Source organism: Centroberyx gerrardi, chromosome 11 (genome assembly GCF_048128805.1).
Source record: "Centroberyx gerrardi isolate f3 chromosome 11, fCenGer3.hap1.cur.20231027, whole genome shotgun sequence".
In the NCBI taxonomy this organism is placed as follows: Eukaryota; Metazoa; Chordata; class Actinopteri; order Beryciformes; family Berycidae; genus Centroberyx; species Centroberyx gerrardi.
Genome location: NC_136007.1, coordinates 15,126,765 through 15,149,527, shown reverse-complemented (window position 1 = coordinate 15,149,527; position 22,763 = coordinate 15,126,765). Strand labels below are relative to the sequence as shown.

Genomic DNA, 22,763 nt, shown 5'->3' with positions numbered 1-22,763 from the left:
CCAGTGTCCCTCAGATAAATTACTAAATGACATTCCCTGATGGAATATTAATCAAAGATGTTTCCAGTCTTCTTGTGAATTTTCTCAAAGGTTCCAGCATAGGTACATACATTACATACTGCCCTCTGCTGGTCAACATTTCCTGACCCTGCAAACACACAGTTTTGATTTGGAATCAAGTGTCTATCTCTGTTAGTTTTGTACTTACGGCTAAAAATACAACATCTAATCAATTGTCCCTTGGCCCAAGGCCAGTCTGAATTTCATGGAGATCTGTTCATAAGTTATTGAGATATTCTGCTGACAGAGACAGACAGACGAACTAACAATAACATAAATTGACAGAGGAATAAGCAAATGTCATAGTTGAACCCCCTTAGAGAAATCCCCCCTCCACAGGGAGGTCAGATACATAACAGCACCCCTGGAATTGGTAGATATTCAGTGGCTTGCTCAAGGACATGTTGGCAGGGGGATGTATGCCAAAATCAGGCCATAAAACCTGGACCACCCATCCGGTTGAAGAATTGTGTCTTTACTATCGACCAGTGATGTCAGAAAACTATTTTAAATTAGGTGCTTGTTGGGGTGTCCTGGTGGCTCAGTGGGATAAGGTGTGTACCATGTAAACACAACATTCTGGGTTTTAATCTGGCCCAGGACCTTTGTCTTATCCCACTCTCCCCCCCCCCCCCCCCAATCTTGCCAGTCTCTCTCTGTTGATCTGTCTAATAAAAGATGAAGATGCCAAAAAAGCTTTAAAAAACATTTTATTCTCATTTCAACCTAACAGTTTCTCTTCCGCTTGAGTTCTACCTAGTGCCAGAACAGGCACCGATGTCATCACATGTAGGCCACACGGCATAAATTCATCTTAATCTCAAAAACATCCAGCTTGATAGCTTCATCTTTTTCTGTAACTATCCATTTTATAATTCCACTTTCACACTTTCCCACTAGGAGGGTAAACACTTCAGCGTTAGATGCAACCGCACCAAACAAAGAAAGTGTGAACTCATTTTCTACAGTCTATGGTGTGAATCATGGATGTGGTGTGAATGCACAGGGTGCTCGCTTCAGTGTTGCCAACTCTCTTCCAGATAGCAGCTATTCATAGTTTTCCCATGATGTCACATGCATTTCCTATCAATATGATGCTTTACCATATACACAGCTCACTGGCTGTCATTTGATTACAATCACCTGTTATTTTCCGACCAAGATGGCCGTGTGGTGATGTAATAGAATACTATGAATTGGCTGCTCAAAAAAGCCACCAGATGACAAGAAAGTAGTGCAACAACACAACTTTAGGCCCAATTTAGCTGTCACAGTTTGAGAAACATTTGAGATCTGAGCCAAATCCACGTGTTCACCCATCCCTGAAGCTTTTTTGGGAGTGAACACATTAAAGAGTAACTAACCCCTAGACTACTTTAGTGGGTTTGCTGCCATCTAATGGTTAAAAGTGTTCCATTGCAAATTGCCATCTGCTATTGGTTGATCTTTGGTGCCAGGTGATGTCACCCTGTAGTACTCTATAGAAGACAACAGGACATCACCTGGCACCTAAGATCAGCCAATAGCAGATAGCAATTGCAATAGCTTGCTTTTAACCATTAGATGGCAGCAAACCCACAAAAGTGGTCTAGAGTTTGGTTATCCTTTAACCCCATTCCCCAATGGCCTGAAAAGGTATCTAGATTTGTTGTTAGTCACTCGAGTCACCAGGGGGTCTCGGAAGTCACTAAATCTCGTGACAAAGTTGCTCAGTTCAGTCCATTTAGGGAGAGGAGATGAAAACACCCCAAACAGAGGAACTGCTCCCTGGTCTGCCTGTGATCAGGAGAGTTTGTTTGAACTGAGAAATCAAGGGAGTGAAACCCTGAAAGTTCTCTTCCATTTCATGAAGCCAGTTAAATCTTTGACAGTCTGATTCGTCACCCAAACATCTTCAAGATCACACATTTTTGCAGTTAATTGTTGGAATCAAGATCCCAATACGAAGCAGACTGTATACTAAAAAAAAATCACGTTCATAATCAGTCATTAAGAGCAGTAACATTTTGTAAGTGAAGTGGTAACAAGATTGTTCAAGCAAGTACGAAACCTTTAATTGTTTAGCACATATTATTCTTTAATTAAGTCCAAGCAACAGTCAAGCATTTTTACATAATCTCAGTAAACACAGAAAATTAAGGTATTTTAACAAAAATTTCCTGTTGCTTATCATCTTAAGTCAATTTCATGAAAAACAAGTTATTATACAACGTATACATATGAAATAATGTACAAGGTCCATGCATCAACGCACAGCCAAATAATCATGTTTGTAAAGTACGAGTCAATCTGCAAGAGAGACGCGTGTACACAGAGTGTTGGGAGTGTGTATTGTTTGTGTTGTGTGTGTGCGTGTGTGTGTGTGAGAGAGTGGGTGTTTCTAAGAATGGCCCTAGCCATCGGTACATCACAGTCCAGACAAGAGCACAGCTCCTTCCTCTGTTGGTGGTAGTGTGGTGGGCGGCAAAAACTACGGCGAGACTGAAGAAAAGGGGGAAAAGCAGGAGGTAGGTACGTTTGGAGAAAGGTGGGAGGGGTAAACGTATGGCGTGGGACCGGGGTGTTGGGGACCGAATTAAAAGTGGAGTTAAGAAGGCATGTCTGGGTCTCAGCCTGACTTGAAGAGTAGAATGGCCACTTGGCCCAGGTAGAAGTAGATGAAATGCTTCGTCTCGTGTGTCACGTAGCTGCCAAAGTTCCTTCCCACAATGCAGTGCCATGTTGGGTTATACTTCTTGTCAAACTCCTGCAAGGGAAACAACATTAAGTGTAGCACTGAAACCTTTTAGTCGATCAACAGAAAATTAACCAATTCTAATTTTTATTCTAATCGTTTGTCATTTATCAAGTAAAAATACCAAACATTTGCTGCTTACAGCTTCACAAATACAAAGATTTGTCAGTTTCATATCATTAAAAAATGAAAACTCTGGGATTTTGTTGGTGGCTGGTCAGACTAAATAAGCAATTTTAAGAATCTCTTTGGGCTCTAGTAACTTGTGATGGGCATTTGTCATTATTTTTGACTGTTTATAAACAAAATGATTAATCGACTACTCAAAATCAATAGATTAATCGATAATGAAAATAATCGTTAATTGCAGCCCAAATTAAATGAGCCTAATAACAAGAGTGCATTAGAATGGTATGACCACTTTTACACAATAGGTTTCAATAAATGTTACCCTGTGCATCAAGTACATGTTTAATATTCATCTACACACCTTTTTGATGTAGGCAGCAATGTCCTTCTCAATGTTGTACTTCTCCATGGCCTGCGTTGCGCAGTCCACCGCATCCTGCTGCATGTCCTCAGACATGTCCGCATTCTTTATCACTGCCTTCCTGTCAGTCATGGTGGCTTTGGACTGAAGAGGGGAAAAAAAAAAAAAAAAAAAAAGAAAAACAAATGACAATATGCAAGAGTTTTCTACACCTACCAAAAGATCCAAGATGGGCGCCAGGAAGAGACCCGTCTTTGAAGCAAAGTCTCAGTGCGTGCTAATGTTGCAGTGGTGGTCAGACCTAACACACCAGTTCACCTCCAACACCAGTAAAAGCACCAATTAGCGAGTTAATCACCTTGGTGGCAACTTAATATTCAGCTATAATATATTCCATTTGCGGTTTTGTCGTCTCCAATAACTTTTGTTTTCTTAAGACCACAGTTCACTTGTTTTGGCTTGTGCGCTGCCATCTTGGACCGAGCCAGCCGAGCCAGGATTGACTCCTGGGTTAATGTATTACTTCAGATTGACGGAGCTGGCGACAGGCTCATGACTTGCATACCCAAAATACCACCAATGCGGCTGGAATAAGCTACAGTAGAACGGCTGCAAGAACACAAAGTGTAGTGAGAGATTAAAAAAAAATAAAAAATGCTTCAGGCTGCGCTTCAGGAAAAACCAAAGGCTGTATCCATTATCTGTTTCTTATGCACATTATGGACCCAAGATCTATAATCTACCACAGTGGGAGGAAATCTGGGTAACTTAATGAACACATTTTATGTTAGCAGGAGATAAGGTTCCACACTATCAGGAAATACTACAAATGCCTCATTTGTGGGGGGGATTTTGACAGATTTCAAACCCATTTCCAGTCTGTTCAATTTCACGAACCAACCACAATTCCAAATTAGCTCCCATTTGAATTTCTTATACAGTGCTGTTGGAAATAAGTCTATAGCCCACGCTACAAGGCCTGGACTGCCCATGAGTGACCCTACTGAATATGACTGAACTCAGCTTCCTGCAGTGGCTTGCCAACTCAACAGATCAATTAAATTGATCATCTGTGGAATGAGACTGAACAAGCTATTCACAAAACAGATCCACTATCAGCCATCTTGATATCTGTAGGAAGCACTGGAATTGGCACGGAGCAGATCAATGCTCCTGACAGCTTGGAGAGTCCCTGCCCTGACTTCTTCAGGCTGTTATTTATCAGGGCAAAAGGGGGGGGGGGGGGGTGCAAGGATGGTGTTGAGGTGCAGGAGGGTACACCAACACGCAACACCCCAACCCCCCTACACACACCTCCCCACTTGGTAAATACAGTCCTTTTTAACAGTCTGATGTGAATTGGTATGTGCGTACATAGTTTAAAGGTTTAACAGAATGCTGACTAATAGGATGAGAGCCGGGTGTTATTGTGGCACAGTCTGTCCCTAAGATGTTCACACATCAGTCTGGCTTCACCGTGCATCTAGCCGCTGTAAACCAAACCTCACAGTACTGGGAATGATCTCACCGCTTGCATAGAGGATAGTGGCACAGGAAATGCAGGCACAGCAGAGGCCTGCAGATGTACACCACATCTTTGGTTTCATTTATTTTCGGCATCGCACTGCCTACTATGCCTCTAGTTCCAAGTCAAGTAAAGTTACAATCAACCCAACAACAGAAAACTAATCCAATGGAGCAGAGGAAGGAGGATGCTTGTGAAATCAGGCAGGGCTGCAGGGCTTGTTTTTGAAACTGAGCAACTCTGCCAGGGACCAAAAAGTGGTTTGGCTTTGCTTATATTCTGTGACACACACTATATCTGTCAAGTAGGCATCATTTTCCAAGTTCACACTTATCAGTCACCTTTTGCTGCACTGGCAAAACTAATGACAGTGAGACACCTTGTCCTAAAACGCACCACACTGACCCGGGTGTCATTTCACCGGTAAGCCTCCTCTGTCCAGACCACCTGCCCTCTCATAGTGAAAGACAACTTGCAGGGTTAAGTATCCAGGCATGCTGCTCCATGCTGCGTGGTCGCGGGCACGCTGCAGGGTGCAACACACTGCACCAGAGCCCCGCTATCCGAGGGTGCAGCTTCTCTGCACAACTCCCCAACACCGGGCTCATGCAAATTAACCGAACTTTAAAAACACAAGTGCACACGCCGAGCAGGCTAGTCGAGGCTCAGGTAAAAGACCGCACGCAGCAGAAGAAATCATTTCCCCCCCCTCCGCCAGCTGAAAGTCTACGTTTTTTTTTTCCAGCAATACATGACGTACCCAATCAATCAATTAATCATGCAATCGACTCTTACCGTCTTTCACTGAAGTTTGGCGTGTAGGTGTGTTATTGGGAGCTGGACGCTTCGTTGTTTGTCGCTCATTTATGCTGTTACAAGCGACGTGTGTACCTGCTCCGCCCTCCGCATCACACCGACTGTCTTATTGGCTGAAGTGGAGCCTCCACCCGGGCGCTGGCGTTTTCCTCTAGCGGGCCACTGCCTGCATCTTATTTCCACCCAGAATGCACCGTTGCCGTCCTCCTCCCTCTTCCTCATCCTCCTCCTCCTCCTCCTCCTCCTCCTCCTCATCTTCTTCAGGGAGGGAGAGCGATCGATGTGGGTGATTGGGTTGATCCTTTAATATTGATCCTCATACTTGTGATATCTCCATGTGTGACAAAGTGATAATGGTTAGCCTACTCAGGTGTGATATTAACGCAAATCCAGCAGCGAATGATAAGGTAGACCTAGTAGGCTACACACATTTTCCAAAATATGAGGTTGGAGAAATTATTTGTGTTTCAAGCTCTTTTTTTTTTTTACAGTCTATGGTTTAAAGTCCTTTTAACCTCATTGATTTTCTTTGTTTGTAGCCTATTTTATTTTTTCATTCTACTCTCAGTTGTCTGTGGGCTACACACTACAGAATGAAGCTTTATTTGTACTAAGGAGTGGTGTGCATCATAAACCAACATAACCCTCGATTAAACCCTCTCCATCTCACTTTGCTCTTCAGATTTGTCTCATCAGTGGGCTGCAGGAAAGGTAGTTTTGTCTCACAAGTTTTGGAAATAAATCTTGTTGCATTTTGAACTACTCTTGTTGCACAAAAGGTCAAGAGGGTGGCAGTGTCGGGGAGACTTTGCTCTAATGGGATCTAATCCAGTTGATCCAGTAAACCATCTATTCCCTAGGCAAACTAATCAGAAATACCACTGGTTGATATGCCATTTGCCAAAACACCAGTTATCATGTTCCTGTCATTTAGTTGTGCAGCAGTTCATGATGTCTCAGGTAATTTCGTAACAGCTTTGGGAAACCAGGGAACCATTTGCAGCTGCAGATATAGGAGTCCATGGAAAAATAGCAGAGGTGCAATCACAATTCATAGGATTCCCATGTTTTACAATATACACAGCTCATTGGTTGTGGCTGTCATTTGATAATAATCACCTGTTCATTTATTACAATCACCTGTTTTTTTGCTACCAAGATGGCCATGTGGTGATAGAACAGAATATTACAAATACAAATGTGGAAATGGTTATCATCCTGTCTGTGGAAGTCTATGGCAAGACTAGACCTATGTCCAATTTCCCTACAAGCAAAGTGTGTGTGTGTGTGTGTGTGTTTAGAGGTGGGGAGGGGTGGTTGGGGGTGTTAAAGATATCAGTCTGCCCCTTATGGACACAGATTAAGCACCAACTGTCTCCTCACACTTGTACAAGATAATTTTAGAATGGGATTTTCGTCATCTTGCATCTGGTGAAGTTTGGCCTTCTCTTCTGATTTACAATTTGGCCCAAATGAGAATTGTAGGCGCAGATGGACAGTATTTCAATATATATATATTTGAAATAGGTGTTTTCATTCCTTTTTGTATTTTGTAGGTGTGGAAATCACCATATAATTTGTAACACTACACTAGCCAAGGACGGTAGCAGAAAAACTTCTTTGCAACGGTTTTCCAAATTCCTTGGAAGGAGGACTGACTGAGCAGTGACAGCACCCAGGGAAATGTTATGGTGATACAGCCACATTTTCTGGTTCACAACTGTTAACCCTAAAATAAAATTCAAACACATTGAGCTGTAAACACTCAAACATTATATGAGCCCACAAAGTGAGTTTCCATTTCATAGCCATGATGATGTCACTCATGATAATGTCACAGATTAGAACTTTGACTCTGGTTTATGGATGACCGATTCAAATATGCAAGATTATAGGAATAACATGCAAACTGTGTTTTAGCTACTTTAGTATATCTTAGTATATTTACTCTGAGCACAAACAGTTTAGCATAGCTAATACATAGTAGAACATAGCTTTACTTAAATTTTGTATTGTGAAATTGCTTGGTAGAACTGTGATAAAAGGATGGGCACTAATCTCACGTGTTTGTTAAGACTGGAGTGAATGAAATCTTATTTTGGGGTTCTGAGATATGAATATTGCATTTCCACCTTCCTTTCAAGAATTTGTGTAAAATACACTCACAAAGGTCCTGGATTTGGGCTTTCACCTCACTTGCAACTCAGACAAGAACCTTCAGTCTAGTCAAATTAATGTAAGTCTAAAGCGGTCTGCACTTGTCAGCTGGAGTTTTGCTGTTCCCTTGAGATGAATAGTATAATCTATGAATCTCATAATTACAGTAAATGTATTAAGAAAAACACAAAAATGTTAAAATATTATTGAAACTTTTATTGACACAGATCAAAGCTTCAAGATACTGGAGATTATACTTAGCAAAATCAGAACTCATCTTCGTCACAGCAAGAGAATGTCCTAGGAAAAAATGCAAACCACATTAACGACACATTCCCTCGTTACCTCCCGGTCCTCCCTCTTCCCTCCCTCCTCCACTGTTTATTATTACCCACTATTTACCACTCTCCTTACGTGCGTGGATCCATTCTGCACCTCCTAGCCCGCCTCCTGGTTTTGATCCGAGCTTTGCTCCTTTCTTTTAATAAAAAAAAAAAAAAAAGTATTAAATCTGACAAGAATAAACGCTCATCAGGATGCCATCAGTAATTGCGTCTCTGAGGTCCCACACAAAAAAGAAAATTTCTCTTTGGACTATTTGAAAGCCAATTGAGTTTGAATAGTTTACTACAATGATTCCGGTCTGATGGGGTTATGCGGGCTGGGCCGGGGTCGGGATCCTCTCCCGGTAAAATGCTCCCATGCTCCTGCTCCATGTATCCATCCTGAAGCCTAATCCTAATTCTGATCTGATCCTGAATCCTGATCCTGATCCTGATCCGGCTCCGGAATGGGGAGACAATGAGCCCAGTCCAAACCTTCAGAATACCAGCAGAACCAAAGAGAAGGAGGCAAGTTAGAATCACACCTTCGCAAATAATAATAAAAAAAAAACACTGTCAATAAAAATCTGTCATTAAAGGCATCTAGGAGGGAGTTTACTTTAAGAAAAACAAGGGACACCATCTACAATCAGCTCCAAAGAAAAACTAGCAATTACTTTACTGAAACATGAACAAAAGCAAAAACAGACCATTGGGTCTCCAAACAGAAAGTATAGAACATACACAATTAAATGATGCTGTCATGATACAACAAAACATTTTCTTATTTTCATTTTTTTTTTTTATAGAAAATCTGCAGGACCGGTGTGCAGAACCACTGGGCCCTAGCAGGTACTGACAGAAGGCAAGTAACCTTGCTGGTACACTGAAATATAAAGGGGGCATGCAGAAGTAACTACAACAACTAAAGCATAGCAAAACAAAACTTGTATGTTACTATTGAAAACATTCAGTAACAGTACTCTGCTATTGTCAAGCGTATGTTCAGAATACAAAATTGACTAAAGCCTTATAATGTAGATTTCAGAGTTAAGAGGCCACAGCCGTCATACCATTGCCGCCACATTTGACTCCTCCTCCTCCTGTTTATCTTAATATGAACTGTGTTTCCTTTTCCTCTGTTCCCATCCTATCCTGCTCCTCTGAACTCTACAGAGAGACACACGAGAAGGTCAAAGTACAATAGTAAATGCAAGGCCAAGAAAAAAAAAAGTAAACCTTCCCACCCCAAACATAACAACAACTATAACATAAAGCATTCAATGAGGACAATCCCCCCCCCCCCACCAAAAAAAAGGTGCCATTCCTTTTCACACACATCCTAGAATCGGTGGAGGAAAGGTATATAGAGAGGGGGAGAGATCAGTTAGAAGAAAAGGGATGCTCTTAATTTTGGGGGTGAGAGGGGAGGTAGGGGAAAGGGAGAAAAGAAGGATGAGGAGTAAGACAGGGCCACATACACAGACCAGAGAGTTTCAGCCAAATCTCACCTGGTCTGCCAAAATGGAAACTAAAATGAAAACCACAACAAAGAAGTGGAGAAACAGGAACACACAACAAGAGAAACAGGAAAGCGGTTAACACAGCAGATGGTCCATCATGGGAACTACACAGGATCCATTGAGTGTCATGAAGCCTCTCTCTCCCGGTCTGAGGTGCGTTGTTAGGTTGAGCTGGTTGGGCGGTTTAATTACGGTGTGGTGTATCTAGGTGCGGGAGCGGGAATGGGAATGCCGGGGAGAGTAACGCGGAGAGCCTCTGCTGCGGCGCGGCGAGTAGCTGCGTGAGCCGCTGTTGCTCCGGCTGCGGCTGCGGGAGCGAGAACGACCGTAGCTGGGGCTGCGGGGACCGTCCACCTTCACACGAATGTAGGCTGTCTCTCCCTAAACACACACACACACACACACAGACAGATAAGCACATGTGGGAAAAGAGCTGCTTCATGAGACTCGGGTCCACAGAAGGAAGAGATGCCCGCAGTCATATGGTTACAAACAGAAAAAAAACAAACACAATGATACATGACTGACAAAACAAACCCTCTCATCAGTGCTGCGCTCATATCTTTGTCAGCGTGGTCACAGATACGGTTACACTCAAGAACAAACATAAGTCAAAGCCTGGATCCAGCCCCTTGAATTGCTAATTAGCTATATACATGTTCATTGGCCAATGCATTCCCAAATTTTACATGATTGCAGGATCTTACCATGCTTTCCTCTGAGGTGGCTGCGTGATTTAGCAAAGATTTGTATTCTGATTAACCTTCTGATTCAATTCAAGCTCAGTAGAAGTTCTTAAAATAGGATGGCATAACGAAAGCGTGTGCAGGCTAGATTTTTTTTAGCATATGTTGCATGCAATTTTGAGATACTGCCTAATGCAATGGAAATCTGAGTGTGCCTTGTCTCAAGTCCGTCTTAATTAAAACAAAGTCAGTTAGTGTGAACTTCCAAACATTCACCCCAAGTGGCCACTTTATAAGGTTTGAGATAAGAGACCAGAAAAATGACATTTGCCTTTATTTACGTGCACTTAGGTGCATAAAATATGTGGATTACATCAAACACTTTGCTACTACGATTGGTGAGGAATGATCTATGCTGAGGATTGGCATATCATCGGCCAATCACTGATGATTTTTTTGCATAACATGCCTCAATCTTGCAGCCCCAGAAGTGGCAGATTCAGACAGAATAATGAAGCAGAGCAATAATTTATTCAGGATGCATATCAGGCAATGCTTTACGGCCTTAAAACTGGCCTTTACTTACTGTCCGATTGTTTTTTACCCTCATTCCTGCTTTCTTTATCTGACTTGTTCCATGTTCCTCTTCGGGGCTTACCTTGAGAGACCTTTTCAATTCCAAAATCTAGTCCCAGAGCTATTCCTTGTTGAGTTAGCCTGAGGCTGGAACCCTAACCTACCTCGTGAGAGCGAAACTTAGTGTTATCCAGCTTGCGGACAGCGTAGGTCATGTCTTCTTTGCGTACAAACTCCACCACCCCGGTGCCATCACGGAACACATCAGCATAACATACATCACCTGCCTCTCGCATGTGGTCCTTCAGGTCCTGCCAGCTTCCACTGGGGGGAAGACCTGGAAGGAGAAAGGTGGTAAGAGAACTGAGACATCCTTCTGAAACGGACCTTAAAATACACACTGAGGTAAAGAGATAAACAGAAAGTGCAGTCAGAGGAACACGTCACCCACCTGAGACGATAACCCTGTACTCAGAGCGTCTTGAAGGGGGACCATACCTTCCCCTTGGGGTTCCCACTGCTCCACCACCACCACCACCACCACCTCCTCCTCTACCACCTCCGCGTCCACTTCGAGGAAACTCAACCCGCAGGCGGTAGCCATCGTAGTCATAACCATCACGTCCGTAAACAGCATCTTCAGCATCTCTGGGGAAACCAAACAGTTGCCACTCATCAAACAAAAACAAAACAAAAAGAAATTTTAAACAAACATATGCTACATTGCTTGAGGGATTGTCATGAAACTGAAGAAAGACATTTCTACTGCCATCAATATGTACTGCCCATCAGATTTTCCAGAAATTAATATATTTGTTTCTACATGATAGAACATTTAATTCTTGGTTTAAAGTGACTGGCTCAACGTCCCATTTGACAGTCTCAAAGGGCCTTCATGGGGGGCATGCTTACTGCAGGTTTGTTGTACAATGTTTTCAAGAAATAGGTCACATGACTTGGATGGCTACATATTAAGTGCGATACATTGTTTTCAATTAGGTAACATGGTCAGCAATATTTCCCGTCAAACGTTCCCAACTTATGAGCCCGTTTATATTCACTTTAAGGTTTGATGCCTTGCAGGTGACATAGACAATGTTTGTTAAGAACAGATTTGAGTGCAGCTATGAAAGGGAAAGAAGACACGGCTGAGCATTGCAGGTCACCTCGGGTCCTCGAATTCCACAAAGGCAAACGGTGGTCCTCCTCTCCGGTTTTTCAGATCAATATCTCGAATTGTTCCATATTTATAAAACACATCTTCAACGTCTTTAGTGCGTATATCCGGAGGGAGATTCCCCACGTATATTCGACAGTCGTTATTCCCGGCTGGTCCTCGAATGACACCTCCGCCAGACATAACGATAGTACAGAAACACTGACAGGTAACGTTAACGTCACTATAAGTTAGCAAGCTGGCTAACAAACCGACACCTAACAAACAAACATCAACAGAAAATAGGAATCTATGTTTGTACTTGCTTGTCTAATTATACTGACAATTTGTAGTTACAGGTATGCCTTGAAGGCGGTGAATCCTTCAAACTTGGGCGTCAAAAACACAACCACAACAGCTAGCTTAACCAAAGGTGTTTTTATAGAAGATTCGCTATCATTTATTAGCCTAGCTGGTCGAACAGCTACAACCAATAACAGAAAGACTAGCCGTAACGTCATGGGGGCTACTGCTGCATTCAGGTAACATGGGAATAAACTCGGAAAGTCCTGATGATTCAAAGACTTGTAGGTAGCCTATAAAGCTGTCAATCAAGTGCCATGATCGAAGTTTTAGGTAGACTTTGGTTGTTTAATTGTTCTCAGCCTTTTCACACATGCATTTATTGAGTGATGCATTTGAGTTATGTTTCAGTGCAAACCAATCAATACATTGTCCACCACAAGCAAAAGTCCAGCAAGTATTTGTGTCCTGCCATGGCAATCTAAGATGTGATCACTAAATGGGTTATGTAATTATAATTTCTCATTTTGTTTGTTTTATTTGAGATTAATTGTGACTTTTTGACAGACTTTGATTTTATCCATTTTCCATATCCCAAGGAGGTAGACATGAATTGATGTCAGTAAATACAAATGAATAATCGCGACAGTCTGAGGCCGTTGGGCAAGACTGCTTCCTCAAAGTTATTCCTGTAGCAGAGAACACCCGATGAAAATACCAATAATTATTTTAGAATTATGTAAGGTCTGGTTCTCTTCTTTTCTACCTGTTCAAAGCTGAATTACAGAAAAAATAAAATGCCTGAATGGTTTTGAGTTACAACTGAGTCTTTAATTGTTAATAACTTAGAATAGAAATTGAGATTCAAATATAAAACTTCGCCACATTTTCAACAATTCAAGCTTTCAACTATTCAGTGTTAGACAGCCGCAGCATTCATTCATTAAAATCTTAAAATAAATACAACAATTCCCTTAGAACGAGAAACAATAACAATGAACCATTACCAAATTGCACCCCCACCCCTCCATGCTGCAAGTGAGTCTTTCTTCATGCTCTTGTGGTCTCGCAGAACGTGGCACTCATTAATATCAAGGCCACTGACAAATAATAGTTTGTCCATGATGTGTTTTGAGTTCAGACCACATCTTCATCACATCATCAAGTCTGTCCTAGAATGTTTCTCAGTCCTTTTTGGCTTGTTTCTCCTTGCGTCTCTGTCTGGCCTCAGATGCCATTTTGAGCAGTGACAGCAGAATAGGCACACACATGGGCAGGAAGAGAGGTATGTAGATAGCAAACTTCTGGTCGTCGGGAAAGTAGAGGAGATGGAGGAGCGAGGGGTCGAAGAAAGCTCTCTCCGAGGCCAAAATGGCCTCTTTACTGTACTGCAGAGCAAAGCCGAGGTTCCCCGCCTCCAGTTCAGCCACAGCCAACTGCAGCGATGTGACGGTACTGGACACCTGAGTGATAGGAAGCAATCACAAGTTAGATATAATGTATGAACTGACTGCTAAAAACAGAGCAGTATAAATGATAAGCTATAGTTCATAATTACCAAGTTTCTGCATTTTTAGCTACCAAAAAAATAATAAATATTTTCCTTTCCTTGCCTAGCAAAAAACAAACATCCTTTATTAATGGTATTAGTAATCTATTCTAAAATTGCCTTTAATTGACACAAACAATAAAGCCAGATTTTCACAGTAGAGATTAGTAAACTAGAGCAGAGATCCAACAAAAATGTTAAGTGAAACAGTAATATGTCACCATGAAAAATACTGCTTTGTATTATACTACCACATTTACTGATGTGGTAGTAGAAAAGCTAAATATTTACTAAATATTTTTGTGCTCCATGGCTGAGTGTGATGTTTTATTGAAACCTGTATAAGAAACAAAAATGTAACCAAAATTACAGAAACGATTCATTCTTCTCAATTTAAGTCACTGTACTTTAAACATTAGTCATCATTGTTTTCAAAGTCACTTAACTTTTTTCACAAGCAGGCAATTAACCACAAATATATCCCACCATATCCAAGCATTCTATATGCTCAGTGTATTTCATACATGGTGAAAAGTAAGTTATTGTTATTGTGTTATTATGTTAATGCATGCTAAAGAACTCATGTGTTCAACTAAACGTTTTTGTCAGGGCGATGAAGGCCATGTAGCCAAAATTGTTGGGTGGAATCAGTAAACCATGAAAATAAAAGAAAAGAGAAGAGCGTGCGACTTTTCTTCATGAGTGTTCAACTAATATTTGGGATGCATCAAGAAAAGGGCGCACATATGAATGCTTTCCCTCATGTTTACAAGACTAATAAATGCAACACACACTCTCATTCTCTCTCTCTCACACACACACACACACACACACACACACACACACACACACACACAGGCAGACTGATTAATGCAGGTGTGTGTGTGTGCAACTTACCTGCTCAGCAATGTTGTCATTGATAACGATGTTGCCTATCTGGTCAAGCAGCTGTGCCAGTGAGGTGATGGTGGTAGTTGCTGTGGCAACATTCTCCACACTCCGGCTCCACATGAGGCGGTCCAGCTCCCAGTCAGCCAATCCTGTGTCGCCACACGGTGCCACCAGGAAGCCGGGGGGAGAGGCAGATGACTGCACACCCAGCAACAGCCTGACAGAACATGGCAGAGGAAGGTTATATTGGGCCTGTAGGAAGCGGAATAGCTATCATTATAGGTATCGACTTACCGAAGCTGTGCAAGGAAGACTCCCATGACTTTCGCCATGTTAATGTTGATGTTCACAGGGAACGCAGCCTCTGGTCCGTAGAAATCATTAACATTATAGACCTATAAAAACAAGGTTAAAAAGACATTTTGTTGATTCAGTACCCAACACAACAAACACAGACATATGACGGCTGAGAGTGCAAACCACTATAAACCAAATTAGTATTCATTTATTTTAAACACCTACGCTTACAAATAAGCTATTGCCATCTGCAAGATTAAGACTACTGTCACCCTGTAATGCCCTTGGAGTGGTGCTAATCTTACCATGATGCCACCCCACCGTGGAGAGTGAAACGCATTGGAAGGCACTGCTTGTTTTTTGCGGCTGTGGATGTAAAGGGGCGAATGGTGGGCGTCCGGGACATACAGCAGAAAGTTCAACACCGGGTTGGAAGAAGCAGCATTAGAGCCTGGAAACAAAACACCTACATATAAATACACTACAACAAACCATACCCCGTTTCTGCTCCTAGGAAACATTTCAAAAACATTCTTTTTCTCTCTGTTCCTCTTACCCAGCCGAGCTTCCACAGGGTTGATGACGTGTGCGAGGCTGTCAGCGTTGAGTGTGTAGGCGCTGAGGCTGCTGTCAAAGCGAGGGTTGACACCCAGCATGGCGTAGTACAAGATCTATAAAGAGAATACATACACACAGACATAGCTGAGTATCTTTTCATTGTGATGTGGGTGCTTCTTTCTCTCTCTCTCTCTCTCTCTCTCTCATACACACACACACACACACACACACAGACTGTACCTGAGAGTCGATGCTAAAGTTGGCCACGGGGGCCAGTTTTGTAAGCAAAGGCTGGATGTAGCTCTGCACAGCACCCTCTATGTCCCAGTGCAGCCGGTGTGACTTTGGGTCCGGGTTCAACAGACTGAATGTTATCTCATAACCTAAACAGAGGAGAGTATGTAGGGAAAAGAGAAGGAAACGGATCAAAGAGGTAAGGTTAAAAGTATAGATCAACTGGATCAGAAATTAAGTTGTGCCAAAACAAAGACTGACCTGGGCTGGATTTGAAGGCCCTCATGCTGTCAGCTATGCTCTCCTTGTTGCCGGGGCTGAGACGCACTCTGTCGCTAAGGGCGGCAGTGATGTCGGTGTGGCTGAATGACATCACCTGCAGCACCTGCTTGATGCGAGGCTCCAGGTGAGCCAGCAGCTGCTTCAGCGTCTTGCCCACTCTCATCTGGGCACCGATACGCAGCATGGCTGTCCGCCGCTGACCAATATACACTTCCACATCCTGAGAGACATGGACACACGTTAACATATAAAAAACACATACACGACAATGTAATGCTACAAAAAGAAGGGGCAGAAAAGGGTTAACAAGGGCCAGTCTAAAATATTAAAACTAAATCTATAGAAAGACTACAGAAAAGAAATGTAAAGTTTTAACCTCAGGCAGCAGTGAAGACGACTCTGGAATCACATACACAACCACAGAGCCACATGGACTCTCACTTAGTGTGTGTAGAGAGAGATCTGCATCTGGAGAGAGAGAGAGAGAGAGAGAGAGAGAGAGGGAGATTATTAAATTATTACTTAGTAGTCTCAATAAGAAAAGCGCATGCTGGCACCATTTGTCCCCCGGTTCAGTAAGATGTAAGGGAGTTGAAAGCTGAATTTAACAGTATCTCACCTGCAGCAGTAGGCTGGTTCAGCGCATCCTCCTCCATGATTGTCGCTGTGCGGTACTTAGTCTCATACCTGTACCTCAAAGCTGTGTCCTCTGGAAACAACAGAAACAACAGAATTTGAGGGAAGAATTCCTCGTTTTTCTTCAATCATAAGGGCTCATACAGCATTAATAAATCATCACCGTCTACTGTGCGGTCCTCATCCTGTGTCTGTGTGAGTGGGACCTTCTTCTGCTGCTCCGGTGTCAGCGTTCCACGAGCCAACACTACCTCCACATCAACACTCAGCTGCAGCTGCAAAACAGAAAGGAGAGGGGAGGGAACACATTTAAAAAAAGGAAGACCCAAGTGAATTACACATGGAGGATTACATGGATCGCAAGATGGGGATACACATTCATGGGAATGCACACAGACCTGTAGCTTAGCCAATTCGTTTATCTGATTGACAGGCAACCAGGCGCGGTATGTTTCAGTCGTCCGCCACCACAGAGGGACTCCCACAATGATCACCACCGCTGCTATGGACAGAGCAGCCAGCTGGCCTCGCTTACGCTCTGAGAGACAGAGACAGAGACACAGAGGGAGGGAGACAGAGAGAGAGAGAGAGAGAGAGAGAGAGACAGACAGATAGATAGATAGATAGATGGAGATGGAGACAGAGACAGATGAGCATCATGACATCAATGCCCTTGTTCATGTGAATATCAATGTCACTTTCAAAGATTTACAATGCAGTAGACTCTCAAAACATTTAAGCCAGTGGTGTCCAGTCATGTGCCATGGAGGGCCAAGAGTCTGCAGGGTTTCATTCCAACCAAACAGCAGCTAATTTCACGAGCACACCTTCAACCAGAGATGAGGAATTAACCAGCGAAAATCACCTACTGATTGGACATCGCTGATTTAAGCCAACTAGTTCACATGAATCCGCTGATTACACAGAAGACTGAGCTAGATGCTGCAATCATCTGTGATGTGTAAAGCTGATTTAGAAGGTGGCAAAACAACAGCATTTCTGCTGCCAATGCCTGAAATTAATGGGGAGGTATAGCCGCTGCTAGTAACTGGTAGTAGCCTACTAGTACTGTGGCTAGCTAACTGTTAGCATGAGAGTATCATAGCATGGGACAAACAGGGGGCTCGTGCGTTGTCGCTAAGCAACTGCTGTACAGGTGAAATATCCTCTTATAAATTACAGTCCACTGGTGTAAATGTTGCCTTCATATGGGAAGAAAATCATTTATACAGAAAACATTATGAATCTACTCACCCACTTCCGCGGTAGCCATTTCTGTCAATGAACTGAATGGGTGCGTTTCTTAATACAAGCCGTCCAATGATATATCACGTGACCGACATGGACCAGGAACCAGGCGAACTGTATGAGATAAAAAAAAGACAGTAGGTAGCCTACGTTACTTATGCAAAAGCACAAAACAATGAGGCATGACCAAGCGTACATACAATTTAATGAAACAGAAGAGGGAGCGCGGGTTGTAACATACATTCGCCTGTGCTACATCCGGGAAGCCAATAGGTTGAGAAACGCTGTAAAGAACCCGTCCCGTCGGCTCGCCCCGCGAAAATATAAAACGCACCCAAGTTTGCGGAGAAAATTTGACAACTAGCGCCCCTGCTGGCGCCTTTACTCCTACACAAAATTCACAGGAATTCATATGCAACAGTCGTTTTGAATGTATATTGTTGTAAACTATAACTTTAAATGAATGTCCCAGCAACAATTCATCGTTAAAGAGGAATGCCAACCATTTCACATATACTTGTACTATATGGAGCCAGAACAGTGACTAGTATTTGGCATTGGAAAAAAAAAGTTGCCATTGTATTTGGAATTGAAAACAAATTGTCATTGAAAAACAGGACATTGGCATTGAAAACAAAAATTTAACAAAAAAAAAAACATTGCCATTGAAAAACTCGCTCCAAGTCTGTTGAGCGCACGTAAACGCGCCATGTAAAACCCATAGGCTTTTTAACTATGTTAATACCAGTAGGCCTATTTGGGTGTATTTGTTTCTATTAACACTTGAAATTGCATGGACTGGACAGTGGAAATGCTATGGTCTAATCCCTCCATGACTTTTTCCAAATATTTGGGCGTTTTCAGAATTCTAAAAAACGAGGATTGTAAATAAATTTTTTTACAATTTTCTCCCTGCAACATAACCCCAACGCTAGTATAACGGGCTACAGGGCGTTGACAGGTGTGAACGTCTCTCCCTCTCCTTCTCCTCATATCTTTCCATTGACCAAGTCAGCGCCATCAAAACTCAGTGTGAAGTAATTTCACACATATTACTCACTCACCTTTAGAACAACAGTCTGATGAGGTGCACAGAGCTCCTGGACATGAAATAGTCTATGTCTACATGGGACAGCCTGTCTGTGGATAAACTGAAAGATTAATTGCGCAGTATTGTATTTCTGTGTAATATCCAAACATGAATATTGACAGCTACTCGTCAGAAACAGACTTTTTTTCAGACAAAACCTGCCAAAGAACAGCTTCAGAGAAATCCAGTGTGTTGACTGTGGGTCGGAATAGAGGAGAGTCTTGTTTGAGTCTTGCATCTCCAACAGACACTGGTTTGTCATATGTGGATGCTGTTGAGCAGCATGTCCTGCAAGTCATGTACCAAACTGCTGTCTGGTGCCTCAGCCGCCTCCCACAACCCTTCATCTGCCTGCATGCTCAGAGACAGATCTGACACTTCTCTACTGCAGTGAAAGTCTTTCGCTGGGTTTGACTTCTGCTCCTGCACTCGCATGGACCGTCCCAGCATCTCTCATTTACTCCTGGAAGGAACTCAGGAACTCAGGAAATTCAAACTACAACAATTCCCTTGAGTAGTGGCAATAGGAATTTTTAAATGGGGGGACAGGGCATCACTAATTTATGGGGTCCAAGGACCATAATGAACTGATAAAAATGAATGTGCAATGTAGTTTGTTTTTAATCAATTGTGTGTATTCAAGATTCAGCAAATACATTTGAATATGCTCAGAAACAAATTATTAAACAAATTATTACCTGCAGGACAAAGTTTCTATCACTGCAAGGACTCATTTGACTTGTACTGTCCAATGATTATTTAGGTGAAAAATAGACTCTGGACTGGTCTGATTCTGGACTGATCTGGAAAAAAAGAAACGTACAATATTGACACCTGTCACACTCTTCAGCATTTCTTTCTGTCAAAAAGGAAGCCTTGGTCACTCAAAACAATGCAACCTTACATTTCAGGCAGTTTCAATGTGTCAATCTGAGTTAAACAGCCAATGACGTACAAGAAGATTAGGAGTGGCCAGTCAGATTTCAAGGGTAGCCAGTGCCACCCTGGCCCGCACCTTCCCTTGAGTCATATTTGCCAAATCACTGTTATACATTCATAGTTTATTCTTTCACTTTCATTTTGAAGCGTGACAAAGCTCCGCCCCTCATGTGCTTCACCCAAGACAAACCAGGAAACAGAGGTTGTTATTCTTCCACACTGAGAAGAGACAGACACACCAAGAGACAGACGATAAGATTCAGCTTCAGACCAAACCCACGACTTCCACTGAGGGAGGACAGCTACAGGAGGGAATACTGGGAATACTGGGAATACTGGCACTTCAACCTGCTGCTGACTCCTCACAATGAACAGGAGATTTAGAGAAACACGACACGAGGGAAAGTAACTTTCAGGGAACTTTCTAGAGGTGGGAGTGGCACCACAACTGGCTGATTCACTTCCTGTTTGAGCTGTTTGCCCGGTGAGTTTTTAGCTTCACTCAGAGAGAAAATGGCTTCCAGATCAGAGGAGAATCTCTCCTGTCCCGTCTGCCATGACATCTTTAAAGATCCTGTCGTCCTGTCATGTAGCCACAGCTTCTGTAACGGCTGTCTGCAGAGCTGGTGGACAGATAAACAAATACACGAGTGTCCAATTTGTAAAAGATCTTCAAAGAGTGAACCACATGTTAGTTTGGTGTTAAAGAACCTGTGTGAGGCTTTCATACTGGAGAGAGATCAGAGAGCTTCAGCAGAGTCTGAGCCTGTTTGCAGTCTGCACACTGAGAAACTCAAGCTCTTCTGTCTGGACCATCAGCAGCCAGTGTGTGTCGTCTGTAGGGATTCAGAAAAACACACCAACCACAGATTCAGACCCATCGACGAAGCTGCACGGAATCACAAGAAGGAAATCCAGGAATCACTGGGGCAGTTGCAGGAGAAGCTGGAGCTCTTTAATAAAGTTAAAGGAAAATGTGATCAAACAGCAGAACACATTAAGGTCCAGGCCCGACACACGGAGAGGCAGATTAAGGAGGAGTTTAAGAAGCTTCACCAGTTTCTACAAGAGGAGGAGGAGGCCAGGATCGCTGCACTGAGGGAGGAAGAGGAGCAGAAGAGTCAGACGATGAAGGAGAAGATTGAGAGTCTGAGCGGAGAGATAGCAGCTCTTTCAGACACAGTCAGAGCCATAGAGAAGGAGCTGGGAGCTGAAGACGTCTCGTTCCTGCTGAACTACAAGGCTACAGTGGAACTAGTCCCCCTGCTGGATAATCCACAGCTGGTCTCAGGAGCTCTGATAGATGAGGCCAAACACCTGGGCAACCTGAGCTTCACAGTCTGGGACAAGATGAAGGAGATGGTCTCTTACACTCCTGTGATTCTGGACCCCAACACTGCCGATCCTGACCTCTTCCTGTCTGAAGATCTGACCAGTGTGAGACGTGGAGAAGAACAGCAGCTTCCTGAAAACCCAGAGAGGATTGAGTGCTACAACTACTCTGTCCTGGGCTCTGAGGGCTTTAACTCAGGAACTCACAGCTGGGATGTTGAGGTTGGAGACAATACAGACTGGGAACTGGGTGTGTTAGCTGAGTCTGTCCAGAGGGAGGAAGAAATATCATCTGGATCATGGAGAATATGGTTCTATGGTGGTAAATACAGAGCATACTCTCCATCACATCCAGACACTGTTCTCCCAGTGAAGAAGAAGCCTCAGAGGATCAGACTGCATCTGGACTGGAACAGAGGAAAGCTGTCATTCTCTGATCCTGATACTAACACACACATACACACCTTCACACACACTTTCACTGACGGGCTGTTTCCATACTTTAACACTAATGAAGAATCCCCTCTGAAGATTTTACCAATGAAGGTCTCTGTAACAGTAAAATAGCGAGTTGGAGATGAAGATGATGGCGATGATGATGATCTGCAGGGTAGCAGACTCTCTGTAAGTCCTAAATCCAGACTGGGATAAAAACCCAGACTGGCCCACCACACCAGACCCAGATACTGCACTGTTAACTGTTTCATAGACTGACATGACTTTGCATCTGGCCATGCAGAAGAATTATTTCAGAATTTACTGAAAGATTGAGCTCAAAGACATTGTGGCAGTGAAATCTGTTGTATTGTCAACAGGCTTTTGTTTTAATGTGTGCTTTGACTAACATTTATTTTTGAGTGAAATCAATAAAATACAACAAAACTCATTAAGCATTTGTAGTTGTGTCTTTGAATTTATTTTAGAACTCCAGTGTAATGACAAGTATTGGTTTGTAATTGTCACTGATTGACAGGTCAAGTCCACTGACTTCAGCAGTACAACACTTGATGTCCCAAAACTCAGAGGGTCAGAAGCCAAAATATTGCACAGATTTCATTTCCAGTGTTATTACCTCACAACACTTGGACTTTCAAAATACAGTATGTGTAGGTATCTGTTTTCACTAAATAATAGATAATTCCTGATTATGTTCTGAGTGAACTGACAATCATTTTTTGTGTCCTTGTGTTTATAGCATTGTAACTCCCTTATCCTACAAGGTAGAGGCTGACTGACAGTTCAATAGCTCTGCTTCTCTAGTTTTCAGTTGTGTATAATGATATTTGCTCTCCGAAATGACTGAATAAACATATGGTTAGCACAGATGATTGGTTTTTAACTTTGGATCCATGGACTTT

General features: G+C 42.7%; 4 protein-coding genes across 4 annotated transcripts; 1 reads left to right on the top strand and 3 right to left on the bottom strand.

Moving 5' to 3' along the window:
• Nucleotides 1–2,130: 2,130 nt before the first annotated feature.
• Nucleotides 2,131–5,720, bottom strand: dynll2b (dynein, light chain, LC8-type 2b). The gene is made up of 3 exons (XM_071898213.2): nucleotides 5,605–5,720; nucleotides 3,285–3,428; nucleotides 2,131–2,806 (listed from the first exon to the last, which is right to left on the bottom strand). The coding sequence occupies exons 2-3, from the start codon at nucleotides 3,414–3,416 to the stop codon at nucleotides 2,669–2,671; spliced, it is 270 nt and encodes an 89-aa protein (XP_071754314.1). The 5' UTR covers nucleotides 3,417–3,428; nucleotides 5,605–5,720; the 3' UTR covers nucleotides 2,131–2,668.
• Nucleotides 5,721–8,022: 2,302 nt separating this feature from the next.
• Nucleotides 8,023–12,434, bottom strand: srsf1b (serine and arginine rich splicing factor 1b). The gene is made up of 5 exons (XM_071898207.2): nucleotides 12,057–12,434; nucleotides 11,342–11,538; nucleotides 11,055–11,227; nucleotides 9,179–10,009; nucleotides 8,023–8,600 (listed from the first exon to the last, which is right to left on the bottom strand). Exons 1-4 carry the CDS (start codon nucleotides 12,248–12,250, stop codon nucleotides 9,833–9,835), a joined length of 741 nt encoding a protein of 246 aa, XP_071754308.1. The 5' UTR covers nucleotides 12,251–12,434; the 3' UTR covers nucleotides 8,023–8,600; nucleotides 9,179–9,832.
• Nucleotides 12,435–12,733: 299 nt separating this feature from the next.
• pigs (phosphatidylinositol glycan anchor biosynthesis, class S) lies at nucleotides 12,734–18,095 on the bottom strand. Its single transcript, XM_071898206.2, has 12 exons — nucleotides 18,051–18,095; nucleotides 17,195–17,334; nucleotides 16,960–17,071; nucleotides 16,780–16,869; nucleotides 16,537–16,628; nucleotides 16,140–16,380; nucleotides 15,885–16,027; nucleotides 15,643–15,757; nucleotides 15,392–15,537; nucleotides 15,084–15,184; nucleotides 14,796–15,006; nucleotides 12,734–13,812 (listed from the first exon to the last, which is right to left on the bottom strand). Exons 1-12 carry the CDS (start codon nucleotides 18,067–18,069, stop codon nucleotides 13,534–13,536), a joined length of 1,689 nt encoding a protein of 562 aa, XP_071754307.1. The 5' UTR covers nucleotides 18,070–18,095; the 3' UTR covers nucleotides 12,734–13,533.
• A 2,207-nt stretch (nucleotides 18,096–20,302) lies between these two features.
• On the top strand, nucleotides 20,303–22,225 carry LOC139910824 (E3 ubiquitin-protein ligase TRIM35-like). Its single transcript, XM_078286747.1, has one exon. The coding sequence runs from the start codon at nucleotides 20,587–20,589 to the stop codon at nucleotides 21,970–21,972; it is 1,386 nt and encodes a 461-aa protein (XP_078142873.1). The 5' UTR covers nucleotides 20,303–20,586; the 3' UTR covers nucleotides 21,973–22,225.
• Nucleotides 22,226–22,763: the final 538 nt, after the last annotated feature.